This window comes from Drosophila obscura, unplaced genomic scaffold (assembly GCF_018151105.1).
Source record: "Drosophila obscura isolate BZ-5 IFL unplaced genomic scaffold, ASM1815110v1 contig_185, whole genome shotgun sequence".
Lineage (NCBI taxonomy): Eukaryota > Metazoa > Arthropoda > Insecta > Diptera > Drosophilidae > Drosophila > Drosophila obscura.
In genome coordinates, this window is record NW_024542773.1 from 1,582,525 (window position 1) to 1,601,831 (window position 19,307).

At 49.2% G+C, this 19,307-nt stretch overlaps 2 protein-coding genes across 2 annotated transcripts; both read right to left on the reverse strand.

Annotated features, from left to right (window-relative positions):
• Positions 1–4,537: 4,537 nt before the first annotated feature.
• Positions 4,538–4,973, reverse strand: LOC111077191. Its single transcript, XM_022371365.2, has one exon. The coding sequence runs from the start codon at positions 4,913–4,915 to the stop codon at positions 4,538–4,540; it is 378 nt and encodes a 125-aa protein (XP_022227057.2). The 5' UTR covers positions 4,916–4,973.
• A 1,075-nt stretch (positions 4,974–6,048) lies between these two features.
• LOC111077192 (ras GTPase-activating protein raskol) lies at positions 6,049–18,988 on the reverse strand. The gene is given in 9 exon segments (XM_022371366.2): positions 6,049–6,797; positions 6,864–7,173; positions 7,240–8,350; positions 8,353–8,790; positions 8,792–10,938; positions 11,015–11,142; positions 11,216–11,339; positions 16,173–17,348; positions 17,351–18,988. Coding segments are annotated over 9 exon segments (6,348 nt in total). The 5' UTR covers positions 18,030–18,988; the 3' UTR covers positions 6,049–6,562.
• Between the last annotated feature and the right edge of the window lie 319 nt (positions 18,989–19,307).

A 19,307-nucleotide genomic window follows, 5' to 3' on the forward strand; every position in this document is an offset into this window, starting at 1 on the left:
TACGAAAGTTGTTACCCTTTTGATATATTCCGGAAGTTATCCATAGAAAAACGTTGACTCATCGAAATGACCTTTTATCGATAAGCTTAGACAATTTTAAACGATTCTAGCCTAGATATTTGTTATCTACATATGCAAGTGCAGATATTTTCTTGATAGAAATTGATTTACTTATCATTGGTTGCTAATTTCCATTAACCTAAACCCACGGTGCACCGTGCAACTGTATCACTGAGCGCATTATCAGCATCAGTCTCAGTCCCAGTACCAGTCACAGGTTCAGCTCCACTCTGGACTCGTAGCTGGAGTCTCGACCTCGGCCTGGATGGCCAAGAGGCAATTTCGAAAATGCAGTCAGAGAGCAAAGACAGCGACAGGGCCAGACACAGAAACAGAAACAGCAACAGAGACAGGGACAGGGACAGGGACAGGGACAGAGACAGAGACACCGGCCCAGAGATGGAGATGGAGGCCGACGCAGAAATGTAATACACACATCAGGCAAATAAATTAGAAGGCAACTCCTTCGGCAGAAGCGTCAGGTAAGCCGCGCCCCCCGTTCGCGCTTCAGAGTCATGGTGTCAGGGGTGCAAGGGTGCAAGGGTGCACCGACTTCACTCGTACAGTCGTACAAAATGGAGCCGAAAACAGGCAACGCGCAAGGCAAGGGAAGGCAGAAAGTCGGAGAGTCGGAGAGTAATGCAGACAATCCGTCATGCAGGTGTGAATGATTCATTAATTTCTCGCCTTCATACGAATTTTCAGTTAACATGCAAGCGGAACCGAAACGAGCCTCAAAAGAGTTACGCAGCGCAAGGCAGAGGCAGGAGATGCCGAATGGGAATGGCTATAGAGGGTACGGGTATGGGTATGGTTATGTGTGTTGGGTTTGGGTTTGGGTTTGGGGATGGACGAACGATGACTTTAACTGGGACGTATGCCTGGCAGCTCTCAGCTTTTAGCCCCCCTCCTCCCCATTTCCCATTCCCCATCTTGAGCTCTCCAGCTTGGAGCTTCGAGCTTAACGTCTTCATTACGCACGGCCATGGCCCACGTTTCCGCTTCCAACTCCTTGCCACTGGCCACGGGCCGCCTCTGCCCCAGAACCAGCACCAGCACCAGCACCAGAACCAGACGCTGATCTCTGTCTCTGACTCCAAATCTGACTTGGTTGCCAATTTCGTTTTGCATTTTCAATTTTGTGGCATTTCCTTTTGCTGTATACTGGAACGGAACACTGCACGAGCAATGGACCAGTGAGCCACTCAGCCATCCAGCCATCAGCGGGTGGCCGGGTAAGCGCAGCTGGTGAGGATTGTGCTGCAGATCGTTGAGCGTTAATTAGTTGATGATCAGCCAAAAGATCAAATGCCAATTAACGATCGAAAGTGCACACATTAGTTGCAATTTGGATGTGGTTTATCGGCTATGATTGGGAATTAAGGCAGGGAGAATCCTAGGGCAAATCAAGACCTGATGGAATAGGGATGAGGGTAAGGGTAAGTATCACTCCCCTGACCTATGATTGTGTGCTTCCCATGCTCTGAATGCTCTGAGGTATATTTCACACGAATTCCCATAGCGTTCAATCCTCTGAAGTGTGGACCCTGGCTTCGTTTTGGGCCATAAAAAGCCCTGAATGATCTTTTGCCTGCTGTTCTGCTGTTTGCTGTTTGTTGTTTGTTGTGTTGCCCTGTTGGATCTTAATACAACAACAATTCATATTTTTTATTACACCTACTTTGGGGCCAAAAGCAAAAGATCGGACAAGCCCGAGCTCGAGCCCGAGCCCCCCAAAATGAAGGCGTTAACCAACTTTAATACATTTATTTGGGCCACAAAGCGAGTCGCCTTTCTGCAGGATTGCGACTGCGACTGCCACTGAGGCTTGAAGGTTGAGGTTGAGGTTGAGGCTGTAGCTGAAGCTGGAGCTGGGATCCATGGCGCAGGCGCAGCAGACGTTGCCATATCTGTCCAAAGTAATAATTATGTTTCACGTTGTTATCCTAATTTACGTGCCCCAGAACAGAGCTAAACAGAGTCCGTACCCCAAAACGTCCACCGAAAGTGAACCTCAAACTGGAGTCGACTCTGCGTGTCTGTTGGTGCCCCAGGCCCCCAGGGGCAAGGCGGCTGTCGCTGTCGCTCTCGCTCTCGCTCTCGCTGTGGCTGTGAGGCCGAGAACGAACTCGGGGCTTGCTGCTCATCATCATCGTTCGGCGGCGGCGCATTTCACTGGAAAAATATTAAACACAAAGCGAGATACTGAAAATTGATTTCTCACCTTCGTGCACGTTATGTTATGAAGGTGTCCGTCTGTCTGTCTGTCCGCCTGTCTGTCTGTCCAGTGTGTCTGTCTCTTCTGCCTGTCTCTAGACTCTTTGTGCTTTATAATTAATTAATACATACCTGTACCCTCTACCCTGTAGCCTGTAGCCCCTACCCCTGTATCTCTGTGTCCCTGTATCCCTCTATCCCTGTATCTATACCTGTAGCCGGTCCAAGTGCCCGCAACCGTATAAATATGCGGATTTGGATGTGTTTTGCTTGGGTCGTGATTTGCACGCCCGCCGCGAATTTCATTTGACGAGAGACACACCACACCACACAGCACCACACAGCACCACACAGCACCGCACACACACACAAAACAACAAACAAAAAAAAAAAACATTTCAATAATCATAATCTCTGTGGAAGGGAGAATCCCAGACAGAGAACCTACCAGACAGCCTGTCGCAGCTCCATTCTCCAGCAGAGAGTGCTCCTCGTACTCCTACTCCTACTCCTACTTGTACCTCCCCCCTACCCTTGCCCTGCTGGCATCCAGCTGGTGTGCTCTCCTCACTCGTAAATTAACATTTATCTGTGAATTTATTGCATCATCGAGAAAAGTTTTCAATTCGCTGGAGAAGCTTCAGAGACGCAGACGCAGATGCAGACAGAGGCGAAGACCCAAAACCAAAACCCCAGAGACAGTGGAACGGTACTGAAGAACAGATGGCTCCAAAGGTGTCTGGAGCCCCCGGAAACCCCCCTTCTTGCAGCACCTGTTGGTCAATGGGAAATTTATTTGTCATTCATCTTGCGCCATTTGTCGTGGCTTTTAATTTGCTTTCAAAAAAACGCAGCTTAGTTTTCCATTTCGGTTAAGTCTCAAGTGAGCAGCAGCAGCAGCATTCCCTTTCCCAGCGATTGAGTTACGATGATGCCACGATAGGTTGAGGGGCAAAGTTGATTGGGTTTTCCAAATGGAAAGTCGAATGGAATGCAAATCGATCGCGAGAATCGTGATGCTCCTTTGGAAAGGAGCGAAGTTCCTAGTTGGGATTCAGATTTGCATTAATCGCCATTCAGAATCGGAAGATCACATTCTAAGGGATAAATACAATGTACATATATTTTGGATGATTCCCTCTGAGGTTTTTCAAGCTCTAAAGGGTATTCAAAATATCGTTTAGTTTGCGCTGTGTCTGCGTTTTCTAAGCTGGTTTTTCTCCATATTGTTTGAGGGCTCAGTCAGACACACACACAGAAACAGACAGGCAGGCACAGTCACCGTTGCATGCCCCAACAGCGCAGCTCTGCTGCCCGTGGATGTGACATTTTAAAATGAGCATGGCATATAAAAATTTGTATGATATGATTTTTATAGACTTCAAATCGATTTTTTTATGATCATCGTTGGCTCTTTTTATGCGCTCGCCGCTGCTTTATGTGACAGCAGAGCAGTGGGGGGGCGGCGGGGCGATGTGCAGAGGTATGGTGTGCCATGGAATGGGATTTTCAGATCGGTTTGGTATGCTTTTTTTTTTTTGATGTAATTATGTAATTATGTGCTAAGGCAAACAATTCGAGAGAGTCACAAATATTTATGTTATGTCGGATTGTGGATTGTGGATTGTGGAGAGCTGTCGATGATGATGATGATGATGATGATAATGATGATGATAATGTGGAGAAAGAGACCGTTAGGCCGTATTGCCTTATCGATGCACTGGCATCGCAGGAGATTGAGGCATAATGCCATATGCTGCCACAGCCACAGCAACACCAACAGCAACAGCGACGCAGCCAATATCCGGTGCCTCTTGTGGCGGCCACCTGTTGTGCCCCTTTTTCTATGTGCGCAGCATTTTTAATTTAATTTTTTGCATTCTCCTTTATTTGCAAAAACTTAAATTATTTCGTGCAGGCTTCAACTTCGAACCTTACCATCCACATCCACATCCACATGCTCGCCCTCGTCCTCGCTGGTGATTAATAAAGCCCCAGTACCAGTACCAGTCCCAGCCCCAAGATGATGGGCAACAGCTGGCATCGGTAGCAAACAGCAAACAGCAACAGCCGCCAATTGGCTTTACCAATCGATTGGTTGGGTACAGGAAGAGCAGACACCCAGAGATACCTTCCGTTTAGAGTTAAGTTTCTTTTTATTGACAATACGATCCATATCGATCGATCGATCCTTATGCTACACCATACAAAACTATTTACAAAGGGGGGAAGGGGGCAGTGCAGTGGGCATGCGCTTGTCTCATGTCTTGAGCACCGTGTTGGCAGTCGCCTCCTGGTGATAGCCGATGCGCAGCCGATGGTAGGCACAGGCCACGCGGCATCCCTGTCTGCAGAACTCCCGATCCGCGCACATCGAGGTGGCCAGACTTATCTGGGCCACGGCCAGGACGCGACAGTAGTCGTGGCACATGAAGCAGTCGGGCCTGCCGCGGCACAGGACAGGTGGGGTTGGATCCGCCAGAGCTTGGCGGTAGCAGAGCTCCCTGCACTGGGCTATCCGCAGCGGACGTCGCTCCTCCGTCGACTGTGCTGCAATGGCGGCGCCCAGCGCACTACCAGCGAGGGCAAGCACAGAGATGATGCAAATACAAGTGCAGGTCCTGGATGTGGTCTTCATGGCTGATATTCAGTTGTGGCTTCAGTGTGGTGTTGGTGCAGCAGCTCTTGATGTGGCAGTTGTGGATCGTTTGACGTTTTCTTGGCTTCTGGTGCTGTCGATCGTCTGGCTTTGCCTTATATCTCCCCCCACCGACCCGCAGGGGTTTCATTCACAAAAACGCCCGGAAAATCCCGGATCGATGACTACCTGATCCCGGATATTACCTAGGCTCTGGGTCGAGGATTGGGATCGGCATCTGATCCGTCTGAAGGTAATTGCTAACACGTGTGCGCACACACGACCGGACCGTAACCACGCGCAGCTTCATGAATGGTGAGCACGAATGGAAATCCCTAGGAATTTCCAGCCATTGATGATGGCTTTGGGTACAAGCCAGTCGTTACCTGTTACCTGTCACCAGATCCCGATGCCCAGTGACAGTTTTTATTATTGCGTAATACGTTTCTGTCCGACCTGATCCCACAGTCGTTACGATTATATATCCCAAAACCAACACTACCTGGAGACTGTTCATATCCATTCATTTGCCTCGCCAGAAAGTGAGCATATTCGATGCAAAACGGACAGGGTGGCGTCATCTAGCCGTCCAGCCTGCTGCTTCGCGCCATCTACTTTACAGAGTTAATATTCATAGGATCAAGTTAGAAAAAGCAAATAAAAGACGGAGCCACAGTATTTATGTATTATTATGTATGTACTATGTAGCATGCATGTACCTTTGCATGTAAAAGTCAAGTAGCAAAACATTTGGTGGCAAGTTCTTACGCCAGTGTCGCTTTGGATAGTTCACCTCTGGCAGCACTTCTCCTTTAACAGTCGCGCTGTTACTGTTGCTGTTATTGACTAACTTTACAGTCGTTCAAACTCGTCGCTCTCTGTTAGTAAAGGAAATTTTTTAAAAACACAACCATTTTTTTGTTTTTTTTTGTTTGGGTTTTTTTTTTTTTTAATTTTTTTTTTTTTATTTTTTAAAAAAAAAGTTAATAAACAGTAGTCTGTTACGAAATCATATCTACATGCCAAAAAAAACTCGTCAAAAAGGAAGAAGAAGAAAAAATATCGCGATAGTATTCAATTTTTTTTTCAAAACATCCAAATACGAGATGCACAAATACATTTTTTTTTTGTCAAACTTTGGTTATAATTTTATTCAATATCTTAACTTGTTCGTCCTTCACACAACATCCTTCCTTCTCACCCCCTCCTTCCTCACCAGCGGCTTGGCTTGGCTTTCCCTTTTTGATCTTCTCTTCTGTTTCATGCGCTTCATCTTTTAGCCGTGTGTGAGAGGGGGAGTGGATGGTTTGTTTTCACATTTCACGTTTCTTCTTTTGTTTAAACATATATTGAGAAATTATTTATAATATATGTGCAGACCATATGTGTATCTGTATATATCTGTAGTTTATATATTAAACATGTAGTATAATTTATGTAGCATACACACACAAAAAAAAAAGTTCTAAAAAAAAATAAACAAAAAGTATCCTTAAGACGAAAACGTTGACGGTGTGGTGTGGTATGTCCTTAAGAGACAGTATCTTTGTATCTTGTGGTGCCACACCGTCTGTATCTGTATCTTCACGGCTCCCCAGCGTTCGTCATTCCCCTGCTCCTGTTCCTGTTTCTGTTCGTCCTCGTCATTCACTGTGGCTTCTGGTTCTTTGGTGGTGGCGTTTGGTGCTGCTGCTGCTGCTGCGCCTGCTGCTGGGTCTCGTATCGCTGTCGCAGGGCGGTGAGGGCGCTCAGGAGTCGACTATTGGCCGCATCCAGTGCCGCAATCTGCTGGCCCTGCTCCTCGATGACGCGCTGCTTGTGGGACAGCGCCAGCGACATCTTTAGCTGCTCTCGACGCAGCTCCTCCTCCATGGTAATGAGTCTGCCAAATGAAAGACTGCCCCATTAGAAACTGAGGAAGAGAACGATTCCCCTCTAGTACACTCACCTATCGATGATGCTGCGCATGGTGGACTCGGACTGGAGGCTCAGATTGTTGCTACCATTGCTGCCGTTGCTACCGGCGGCCCGTTGCAGGAACAACTCATCGCTGGAGTCCCGCAGCTCGGCCTCGTCCCTGTCGAGGGTGTGCCGCAGCGTGTCCAGCGTCTGCTGCAGCAGCTGAATCTCCCCATTCTGATCGTAGACCTTTCCCAGTCCCGATTCCGAGGTGCTGCCTGCTCCTCCTCCACCTCCACCTCCTCCGCTGCTGCGCAACTGACGCCGTCGCTTCCCCTCCTGCAGTTGACTGCAGTGTCCTGTAGGAGACAAGGGAGTGCGCGTTAGTTCGCTGGAACCTGGAGAAAAACCTCTCGTTTGCTTACCCTCTGTGTCCGTGCTGCTGTCAGAGAGCGTGCGCGCCGAATCCAGGCTGAGACGTCGCTGGGCCGCCGAGGTCGAGGAGCCCACACTGCCGGCCGTGCTTCCAGGATACTGCTGCTTCATATGCTCCTGCAGCTGCTGCTGCTGCTGAACCAGCTGTTGGTGGTGATGCGGATGCGGATGCTGATGGTGTCCGGGTGTGGACATGGCATAGCCAATGCTCACGCCCCCGGCACTGCCGTAAACATCCTCGCGCTTCAGTGGCCCCCCACCGTTGAGCCGTCCGTACGCCGATGCTGAGGCTGAGCCTTTGCCACCCAGATTCGAGACCGATGCCGACGCCGAGGAGCTACTGCCGCCGCTGAGGGAACGCTGGGCTTCCATTTTGGTGGAAGCGGCACCTGCTCCGGCAGCCGCGGCCGCCGCATAGCTGTAGTAATTCTCCGCCGACAGCTGCTCGTCCGAGGAGCTGGGAGTCAGGGTGGCCGGATCCAAGGCACCACCGCTGTTGAGGAAGGCGGCACGGGCGGCCACCACCCCAGCACCGAGAGGCTTCTTCAGGCGCTGGCCAAACTGCTGCTGCTGCTGCTGTTGAGGAGTGGCTGTGGATGAAGCGGTGGTTCCTCCTCTGGGCTGAGGTCCATTCTGCAGCTGATACGAGGGATTCTTGAAGGCCAGCGGTGCATTGTGATGCGGATGATTCATTGCTGCCTTCAGCTGGCTCTCCACGGGACTGGAGGACTGCGAGGGCGACGGATTGGTGGAGATGCTCTGATAGCCAGAGCTGCAGTGGCTGCTCTTGGCCGACAGTTGCTCCTTGATGGAGGAGCTGCTCCCTGGAGCTGCTGCTGCTGCAGCTGCAGCTGCTGCGGGCATGGGCTTTAGGTGTCCTCCCTGCTGGGTATGCTGGTGATGCTCTGCCACATCATGCTCTTCCGCATACTTGAAGAGATCATCAAGATCCTCCAGATTCTTGGGCATATTCGAGTTGGGATTGAGGTTCGACTGGAGCTGCTGCTGCTGTCGCGGATAGCCCGTTCCCGATCCCGATCCGGAGTGATCCGGTATTCCCAGATTCAGTTTATGCTGATGCATGCGTCCCGCACCCCCGCTGTCACACCACCCAGTCCCCCACCGCTCGTGGACTTCATCATGGGCGTGGGTGACTTGCGTACAAAAGCGCTGCTTGTGTCGAGGCCAGAGATCTGGATCTGGAACTCCCTGTCATGCATATCATCATAGCTGCTGTTGTTATTGTTATTCGGATTGCCAGCGCCATTGCCAGGACTTCCATGGCCATTGCCATTACCATTCCCATTCCGTGGCAGTGTCCTGGATCTGGTGGTGGATGAGGGACTCTGACTGTGGCTGCCCTCGTACTCGTTGCCATTCTGATGGCCATGGCCATGGCCATGGATATGCCCAGAGCCATTGACCACATACTGATAGGACTGACCGAGACGTTCCATGCGATCCATACGTTCCATTGTACTCGAGGCACTCGTCTGCGGTCCTGGCGGACAGTGCAGATGCTGCGACGGATGATGCGAGTGCAGCTGTTGTTGTTGCTGTTTGCTGCGTATGCGAATGCAACAGATTGCTGCTGCTGCCATTCAACGATGATGAAGCCATTGAACTCTGCGATTGGGCATGCTGCAGTCCTCCGACGTACTGCTGCCCCACCCCCACTCCTGCAATGGAGCTCTGTGAGTTAGAGAGCAACTGCATCGGATGCTGTTGCTGCTGTTGTTGCTGCTGCTGTTGGAGGAGTATTCCATTGACTGTGGGATCGTTATACCGAAAGATATTCTTCTCCAGAGAATTGGGAGTCAGGACACCCCTCATGATGCCCCGCTCTGCGGACAGGGGTTTGCTCACAATCGCATGCTGCGGCTGTGCCAGCTGTGTCTGCTGTGGCAGCAGCTCGGCCAGACCCCCGCCAGCTGACGAGGAGGAGCTGGCAGCCATAGCCATTCCCATTCCCATGACCATGCCCCCTCCAGTGCTGCTGGGCTGTCGGTTCTCCTGATTCTCGCTGGTGGCTATCGAATGCGTGGATGTGGGCAGATATCCCCCTGGCAGTGCCATCCCGAGGCTTCCCTGCTCTCTGGTCTTGGTTATGTCATCGAGGATATGCTGCAGGGGATCCAGCTCGTGCTGTCGTGCCTCCGGCAGCTTGGCCAGACTCTCGCTGAGCAGACTATGAAGAATCGATAGCTGCTTGCCCTGGTCGATGTACCCCGCCCAATCCAGTATCGAGTCGGGGGTCGGGTGCTCTGGTCGCGTGGAGATTATCTCCAGGAACTGCTGCATGCGATCGGCCTCCTGTTCGAGGAAATCATTCAGGAACTCCATAAAGTTCTCCTTGCCCTGGAAGCGGGTGAAGTTGGCCAGCGTCTGGAGGGTCTTGGCGACGAGCGTGAGGTTGCGTGTGGCCCGCGCCGACGGCAGTTCGCTGGTGATATTAAACAGAGACGGCGACAGTATGGCCGGGCACAGGAATCGCAGAAAAATGCTGGCCGATATCAAATTGTCGGCCATATCCTGACGCCCCAGCTGCTGCAGACGCTCGCGGAACGTGGCAAAGCAATTGCGCAGCTGGGCGGGGAAATGCTTGTGCGACTCGTAGATGCATTGCCAGGCATTCCGGACGGCGGCACGCAGAGCCGCCTGCTGGCGCTGCAGGGACCCCGCCGAGGAGCCACTCGCCTTTGTGGGGTCCACTTCGCAGTCGCGCTCCGAATGGATAAGCTCGTTAATGGGCGCCGAGAGGGTGTCCTGCAGATACTGTTCGCCCGTCAGCTTCAGGAATGCCTCCATGCTTTTGGTGGCCAGGGAATTACCACGGAACGTGAGCCTTTGATCACCCACGCGCAACAGATCGAGGGCCACCACGTCGGTGAGGAAGGCGCCGGCGAGCCCCTGGGCATGCATCAGCAGGACCAAGGCCTGGCCAATGTCCTCCTTGGCCTTGACACCAATCACCGGTTCGAGCGTCTCGCACACGCGCTTGTAATTATCCTTCAGATAGGCCAGAAAGTTGCCGTAGATATTGATTGGCAGGATGTCGGTGCTCTGCAAACGGCATTTGATGCGCAGCGTTGGTACCTGCTCCTTCTCGCGATCCTTGCCGCCGCTGCCGTTGCTCTCCTTGCCATTGCCCGAGTGCCGGCCAAGGCTATCGCCGGCCTTCTCGCTGAGTATCGGATACCAGTGCTCGCAGGGCAGCCGCGAGGTCACCTCATGCACGGGTATCTTCACGGAGCCGACAAACTGATACTTGTCCCGCTTCTTCTTTTTGTCCACCTCCCGGAACACATTCACGGTGATCACATTGATCTCCGGTATGTCCGGGAAATCGAAATGCTCGCCCCAAAACAACAGATCCGTCTGCAGCTTGACGCTCGTCCGCCCATACAGTGTCTTGTCCAGCTGCAGTTCGCAAAAGTACTTCTTCTTGGCGGGCAGATTCTTGGCCTCGTACACCCACATCTTCAGGGAGTTGTCGGTGCGACGGGTGTGCTCTGCATTCGGGGCTATCGATTTGCGCAGCGAATATATCCATAGGTCACGCTCCTGCCGCGATCCGCACGAGTAGTAGCGTTCGCCGCGTGGTCCGCCGCGCACTTGGAAGCAATGTCTGCGTCCCAGCACCGATTGATGGACGGGTGCCACACCCACAGCCCCAGTGCAGGAGAGATCTAAACGATGTCAGGTGGAGGAAGTAAAGTATTAACAAACAAACTCTCGTTTTTATGGATTAGTGTTGCCACTCACCAATTGTGGACATGACCGCATGACTCGATAGCAGACTCTCATGCGAACGAGAGCCTCTCAATCCGCCCGATCCACGCTTTGTGCGTTCCAGTTTGGTCACCGATTTGGTACGCTTCAAAGGATTGGATCTAAAAAAAAAACAGAACAGAACAGAAGGAGGTTACAGAGAGGTTTCCTCTTTTTTTATTTATCTTTGCTTACTTTTTGGTAAAGAAATTTGTAAAACGCGATGTGGCATTGTGCTCCTGCTGCTGATGCTGTTTGCTACCCAAAATGGGCGTTGTGGGCGCTGATCCCCGACGACAGGCCTTCTCATAGGAAGTATCTGCAAAAAACAAAAGCGGAGCGGAGAATTAGCGTTCCTGTGGCGATATGTATATCCTTTTTTATTTGCCGTTTCCGGAACGGAATCCCCTTCCTTTTTGAAGGAGTAATACCCTATAATCCCATCTCGACAAATGATGCACTCTTCCTGCTCGGCTTTGCTCGGTGTTGCCCCATTTTTGTGTGTCCCCCCATTGTTGTTAAAATTCTTTTGGTTTTTGGTTTTTTTTTTTTTTTTTGAGCAAAACAGGTTTCTCTTTGGAAGAACAAAAGAACGAACAGGAGAGCAAGACCCGTCATCAAAGAAGCAGCTGCTGCTGCACACATCACCTGTCCCCTGCAACGCCCCCTTCTACGACCCTGTGCCAGAGAAACCATCAGAGGCAGAGTCCAGTCCATCAGGTACCGCATATGATTCATCATGTGCCTCATTACGGGAGGGATAAGAGGGAAGCTCTTGCTGTTGTGGCTGTGGCTGCGGCTGCGGCTCAAAACAGGTTCCCAATCTTCTTCTCATTTGTATCTTCCATCTCGGAGCAAACATCTTTTTCTTCTGCTTCTGCTTCTGATGCTGCTGCCGCCCGCACAAATGCGACCTTGTCTCGCAGCAACAGCAACAGCAGCACAAGACCACCCAAGAGGCTGAGGCCGAAGCTGAAGCTGCCGCCTGCCTGCCTGCTAACCCCCCCAAAGTCAGGCTGTGACTCATTTAAAAAGAGCAAACATCGTTCCATAATGCACACACATATCCTTCCGCATTCCCCATTCATTTATTCATTCATTGGATACACTCCCATTCCCATTTTATCCGCCCAAGAGATGCAAACAGGCCGATATGAGTATATTGCCACGCAACAGGAACTTCATTGGGGTTCGTTTCGGGTCGTTCACCGTGTGAGGGAGAACAATTATTCAGCATTAATCTTCCATATGACATCGCCAAAATGCATTGATAAGGTGAAGATGTACATTAAAAAATATCCTTAACTCAGTTTTTGTACATTTGTATCTCTTCTTGGCAAAACAAAAACGGCTAAAAGTCTTACTGCACTCTCTACGATTTTAGTAATAAATAAATACTAAATAAACATAGCTTTTTTCTTTGGTTTACCTTTAAAATTTCTTGATTTTATAGGTGTACCTTGAACACAAAAAGTTGGCGGAACACTGATCTAAACGACTCTAAGCGCTATGATAGTGCGGTATCCAACCGAAATCATCCAAAGAAACAAAAACCAAAAAAATACACCTGACGAAAATGGCACATTTTGTAGGCTCACGCCCCAAAAAGCAAACGACCACGCAAAAGAACCGCCTCCCCATAGTTGGAATATATATGCATACAAAATGTCCATATATTTAGATGATGAAGAGGTATGGGCATGTCACGAGCAGAGGCAGTGAGTACCCGCCACAAAAACATATTCCAAAAATAAAGACAACATCGGAATATTCTTACTGCTAAGCCGCACCCTCTAAAGTACTGGTTCGACGTGGTCCATTCGGGGCTCCCACTTCAGACTGAGAAATTGGCGCCGCTTTGAGGACTTGGAAATGGATCATCAGCTGCGTTTAATGGCTCAGAAAGTAACACACAAAAAACACGAAAAACTAACTCTAATCAGGAAACTCATCCATAGGATAGAGGACACACGTATCGGGTACATTTTCCCAGGGAATTTAAGTACTGAGAATAAACAAAAATACTTGTTTCACAACGAATTTGAGCATATAAAACGAGGTAAATAATTTACCGATTTCCCTTTAGATTTTAAATTAGAAATTAAATTAGACTTTGAAAAAATGTCTGATTTTGTCTTTTTTAATTTCTAAAACAATATAGACTCGGTTAAACAATTACTTAGGATACGCCCTCTCATTTGCCATTTCATTTCATCGTTTTATGCAAAAGTGAAACTCCCACAAGCTGCAAAAACAATATACATTGCGCGTACATGACACTAATAGGGAATTTTCTTGATTTTTTGTTTTTGTTCTGCCTGCCCACCCCTGGGTTCAATCACATAAATTCCATTCGAGTTCTAATTTGAAAATCATTCCAATCTTCCACTAGACCCCCCCCTACGCAAGTTTAAATGAATGGCTGTAAACAGCCTTCTTTTTTTTTTTTTGGAGCGAAGAAGATCATCAGCCTAGAGATCAACATAGTAGAGATCACTTATATGGTCAGGTGAAGTCAGACTCAAACCCAGACCCAGTTCCAGGGCATTTTACAGCCATTCCCCCACTCCATATGTGGGGTATGTGTAATGATTCGTTGCTTAAATATTATGAATGATGCTCTTTTGAATTTTGTCGACCTCCTCCGGAGGAGATCATCATCATCGTCATCTCCAAAACAAAAATCTCTGAATATTGGCTCACCATTTGACTCATCAAAAAGCGCACAACATTTCTGTGAGGTTGGGTTTTTTTTTCAAAATTCTTCCAATTAAAACTGATTTTAAAAGTTTGAGGCATGGCATGGATAGTGAAAGCGCGATAAGAAAACAGACTAGACTCAATGTACAGGCAAAACGAATGGGGAAAACTTCGATGGACGGATCGAATCGGATCGGTTACCTTGTGGCGGGGCGGTGCATCTGCTGCTAAACGTGCGATAAGGTCGCCCAATTATCACCACGTTAAACCAAATGTGTGTATGCGTGTGTGGGGTGGAAAATGTGGAAAATGAAAGGCGACACGGGGCTGACGGACGATAATAAGACGAGAATCAATAAAATAAACCAAGAGAGATGGCAAACAAACATCTGGTCTGGTCAGAATATCCCCGGACTTCCACACAAATCATAGATCATAAATTTTCCTTTCAGTTTTCATAATGTTTGCTCTTCTTCTTAGTCTTTCTCCTCCATTCCGTTTATGTTATTTTCTTCTATTTCTTGTGTGTGTTGTGTGTGTTGGTTGTGTGTGCGTGACAACAGCTTTATCGACAAAAAAAAAAACAAATACAACCTCCTTTGGGTGAATGTCGTTACAAAAGCGTTTTTCGTCTTATCAAATTACAAATAAAAACGCAACTGCAACTGCAGCTGACCTCGTCACACCCCCACCACATTCCCTTGGCCATAGCCGCACACTCTTACAGTTCCGTTCCTGTGTATCAAAAAGCAAGATAGAGAATGACAGAGCGAGACGGTGGTACCATGCATGGCTCCTGCAAAGCTATATCCTATTGATGGGTAGGGCAATCGACACTTGTGTGCCGAATGAAGATGGGCTCTGTCGGACACTGCCTAACCTTACTCACAAAATATGCCTTGCAGAAAAACAAAACAAAAACATATATACATACATAGGCCAGCAGCAACAACAATTTTAGTTTTAAAATAAAGCCGCTCGTTTGTTTAGCATTTATTCCGCTCTCTTTTCCATTCCCGCACAAACGATCACATTTGTTTGCCCGCTCTCTTTCTCTCTTCTCGTTGACTGCTCTCGCTGCTGCTTGCTGATGCTTCTGCTCAAAACTGGTTTCTTGTGCGGGTGTCTGTATGTTTGTGTGCGAGTGTGGTGTGTGTATGTGAATCATAATCAAAAACAGCAACAAAGCCACAAAATTGAATTTGTAGCCAAAGAGAGCGAGTGGTAGAGAAGAGGGGTTACGGAGTGAAGGGAGGGGGTTACGGAGTGAAGGGGTGTAAGAGCAAAGCAAGCAAGCTAAAGAAACGGCAGCGACGCCGCAGTCGCCGACAATAAACACACACACACACAACACAAATTAACCAAAATGAGCTGCAAATTTCAATGCAAATTTTTGTTCATAGCATTCAATTGACAATTTTAACGGTATCAATCGATGGATGGGACCTCTGGGTTCAATCTGTATGTCTCGTCTCTCATTTGAAATGCAGCTCACTTGGGGCGCTTCCAAGTACATACTCCCCATATGTATGTATGGCAAACTGATTCCAATTCACAATACAATGTACATGTACGTACACATTTTAAGTAGTAAAGTAGAAAACTGCTGCGGCCATTCCTGGAATACAAAATCGAACTGCAAGAGGATGCCCGACAAACAGACAGACAGACAGAGGTACAGAGGCGGACAGCACAGCAGTCGGTACACTTTCCGATCATATTCGGTTCAGTTGAGTTCAATTCTATTTCATTTCAGTTCTCAGTTAAGGCCCATTGTGCGACGAAACGCTTGACTGCCGCTGCTTGCGTTTCGTCCCCATGGCCAACGAAATTGAGCTACAATTGAGGTAAACAATTGGGCTACGCTACGCAAAAGAATAAGAAGAAGAAGGAGAGCAAGAAGTAGAATGTAAAATTAGGAGTACAGCACCTATTTGACGCCCGCTCTCCAGTTGCCTTTGCTTATTCTGCTGCTGGAAAGATGATGATGATGATGTCTGATGCAAAGGCGTCTGCAAAACGTCGCAAAAAGCAACGAACGAAACAGGAAGGCTTAATAATAAGAGCGGGATAATGGAATGGTGGAATGGGGTACGGTATTGGAATTCTCAGGGTGTGGGGTGTGTGTGTGTGCTAGGGGCCATCTTATCTTATCGTGACCCTACATATGTGCATGTGTATGTGTCGTAGTCGTCGTCTCCCCCCTTTCTCAGTCACTTTTTCTCTCACCAACCAGCAGAGCGTAAATATAATGCGAAAGCAAACGTATCGATATGAAATGGGGGGAAACGGATCGGATCGTTTCCAACCTTTTACCGAACCCTATTTTTGGGGGTTGTTCTTTCATTTTTTGAGTTTGGATCGATTGTAACAGGAAACAAAGGAAGGAAGAACTAACAAAGTAAAAATGGAAAAGAACGAAGGTAAGACTGAGACGGAAAATAAGACCTACCAGAATGATGTCCCGCATCATCGTCCGCTGTCACTGTTGTATCCTCCTCATCCACTGTTGTTGTTGTGGTGCATCCTTCGCCGGCCGTGACCGAGGCATTCGCTGTGGCATGCATCACCAGATCCTTGATCTTGAAACGCTCACAAATGAGCTCCTCGCAGTGATCCGTTTGAAAGTAGCTGTTCAGCTCGTCCAGACCCAGGGGGCAGACATCGTAGGGCAGATAAAAGTGCTTGCCCCAGCTGCCGGTGCCGATGCCACTGTCGCCAGCACAGCTGGACGACGCCGACAGCGAAAACTGACTGCTTGAGTGCATCATCAAGAGACTCTGGTGCGCAGACGCCACTTCTCCTCCTCCACCTCCTGCCGATCCCGCTCCCACTCCTCCCCCGATGGTCTTTAGCAGGGAATTGCTGCGCGACACCTTCGTGGAGTGGGCGCGTCGAATAAAGCTGAGCGATTTCTTGGGCGGCGAGCAGATCGCTGATGTGTGCACCGGCGGTGGACACGTGCCACCAGCAGTGGCATCCGCGGCCGTCAGCCTGGGCGTCGACTTGAGCAGAAAGAGGTTCTTCGGCGGGAAACTGTGCGTGATTATCGATGTGGCCGAGGAGCTGCCCTGCAGCTTGTAGGGCGAGGAAGCACTTTGCTCTGGCAAATGGCTTGCCGTACTCCCACCGAATAGTTGCCGCTGTTTGGGCAGGTTGTGCTGATGTGGATGCGGATACGGCTGGTGTAGAGCGGATGCCTCGCGAAGTGCTACTGACGGGGATAGGTTCTGGGGTAGGGTCTTCGATTTGGCTCGGAGCGTAATCAGCGTTGTGGTTGTCGTTGTCGTGGAACTGCTGCTGCCGCCGCCAGGTGATGACGCAGTAGCAGCTGCTGTTGCGAGCCCTCTCTCCACACTGGGCAGCGGTACGGCGAGTATATTCGTACGCGATCGCGACTTCATCAGCTTGATGGGCGTCGAGGTGTTCGTCTGCATGCGACTTATCTCTGAGTCATCGTCGTCGTCATTCGCTGTGGTTCCACCACCTTGGTTTACCGATGATACGCCCGACGACGACTGACGCGAATGGGCTGGGGATAAGGAGAGGGCCTGCTGCTTTGGCGGTGTCGGATTTGCCATCGCAATGTCCTGATCCTCATTAGAGTGGGTCCTGAGAGCGGCGGCGGCGGCACCATCAGCCTGGGCGGCCCCAGGACCACCCCCTCCGAATCGCAATCGCTGCTGCCATTGAGGCTGATCACATTCAACACGATACCATATCGCTTCAGCTTCGAGGGTGAGGCCGTGGAAGATGCTGCCGCCGATGGCAGCGATTTGAGCAACTGTTCGCGATGCATCGCCTCCAACGAATGCTCCTCATCATCATCCGAGTCGGAATACTGGGCGGCATTCTCGCTGCCGCTGATGCTCCAATTGAAGCCGCACGGCGGTGACATTTTGGTGACCTTGCCTCCTCCACTCTGGCTACCACTGCTGTGGCTGCGCTCAAAGAGCGCACTCACCTTGGCTACTCCGCTCTTAACGGAACCGGATTTCCTTAGGACAAAGTGTTTCGATGAGGAGGACTGCTTTTGGGGGGGATGACGTGTGGTATGTTCGGGTGTGTTATTGTTGTTGTTGTTGCTGCTGCTACTCAGGCTGGAGCTGCTGCTGCTGCCGCCGTAGGGGGAGGAGTCCTTCGGGTTTTGCTTCTTTATTCCCTCCGCTTTCTCCTCTTCTTCGTCTTCGATCACTAATGGCACGTAGAATGTGGAACGACGCCGTTGCGTTTTTTCCTCTGGCGTTGCTGTTACGTCTGTGTTTGTTGTTGTTGTAATGCTAGCGTCACTGGCGGCCGCCTGAAACATTTTGGTGTGTGCACCCGTTGTTTTCAATGGTCTTTGCTGCTGCTGCTGTGCGCAGGCGCCTCGCTGATCATTGCACACATACACACACACACACTCACGCACATACAACACTCACACACTCGCACACAAAAAGGAGACAGAAAGAGAGAGCAGAGTGGCCTCCGTCCCGTCCGTCCGTTCGTTTATGTGCAGGTATATTCTCTTCTTCTCCTTTTTCGTCTGCAATTTGCTGACAAGCAATTTCTTGCTCTGTTGCTGCTTCTTCTTCTGCTTCTTTTGTTGCTGTTTTTTTTTTGTTTTGTTTGCTGGTGTTGTTTTGTCGCTTGGTTTATAAAAATTATGCGCTCAAGTGCATTTCCGCGTTTGTAGTCAACGTTTTTTTTTCTTATTTCTTTCTCTTCTTTGATATCTCTGTTTTGTGGTTGCAATAGTCGTCGCTGTTGTTGTTTCTCTCGCTTGCTGCTGTTGTTGCTGCTTTTGTTTTGTGTCGTTCATCACTGTCGCGCATCACATTGTCGCTTGGTTAACTTTTGATTTGGTTTTTAGTTGCAGCAACAGTACTTCAGTGTGGCACACTCCACACACACACACAGACACAGGCAGAGACGCAAGAAGCACTGGAATGCCACCACACACACACACAACACGTTCGTGCACAGGACACAGTCGCGGGCACAACAGATGCTGCTGCATCAACACATTTGTTTCACATTAAAATGTATTAAAAGAATGTCCCAAAAGTGTCGGATGTCCACAAACCAGACAGGCGCAAGACCTCGAATCTTAAAACGGCAACAAAAAACACAATTGCTAGAACCACTTAAAAAAATAACAGCCCCGTAGAACGCAACAAACAAACAAAAAAAAAACAACTTTAATACGCGTGCGCGCGCTGCAACAATTTTAGAACACTATCCCTCTTTCAAGGGTATAAAAGGGTATCAAACGGCCGCGATGTAAAGCGAGCGACAAAAGAGAGCGGCAGCAACAAACGGTAATTAGCGCTCGCTGGCATAAATATACCATGAAAACCATTTTTCAAACCGGAGAACTCATTTTTGCGTTTAGAGCTTAACCCACTACGCCCCCGAATTTTTAATGAAGTGAACAACTGGGATTAAGCCACTGAAAATTATACTGTTTTTATATTCTTCTTGTATATCCATCTTTCCTCTTTCCCTACACACAAAATGTGCACGATAGCTTTCACCTGAACTGCTCTAAAATTCTTCGAATTTCATCAATTTCGTGCAGTGTATTTTAATACCCACTGGTCGA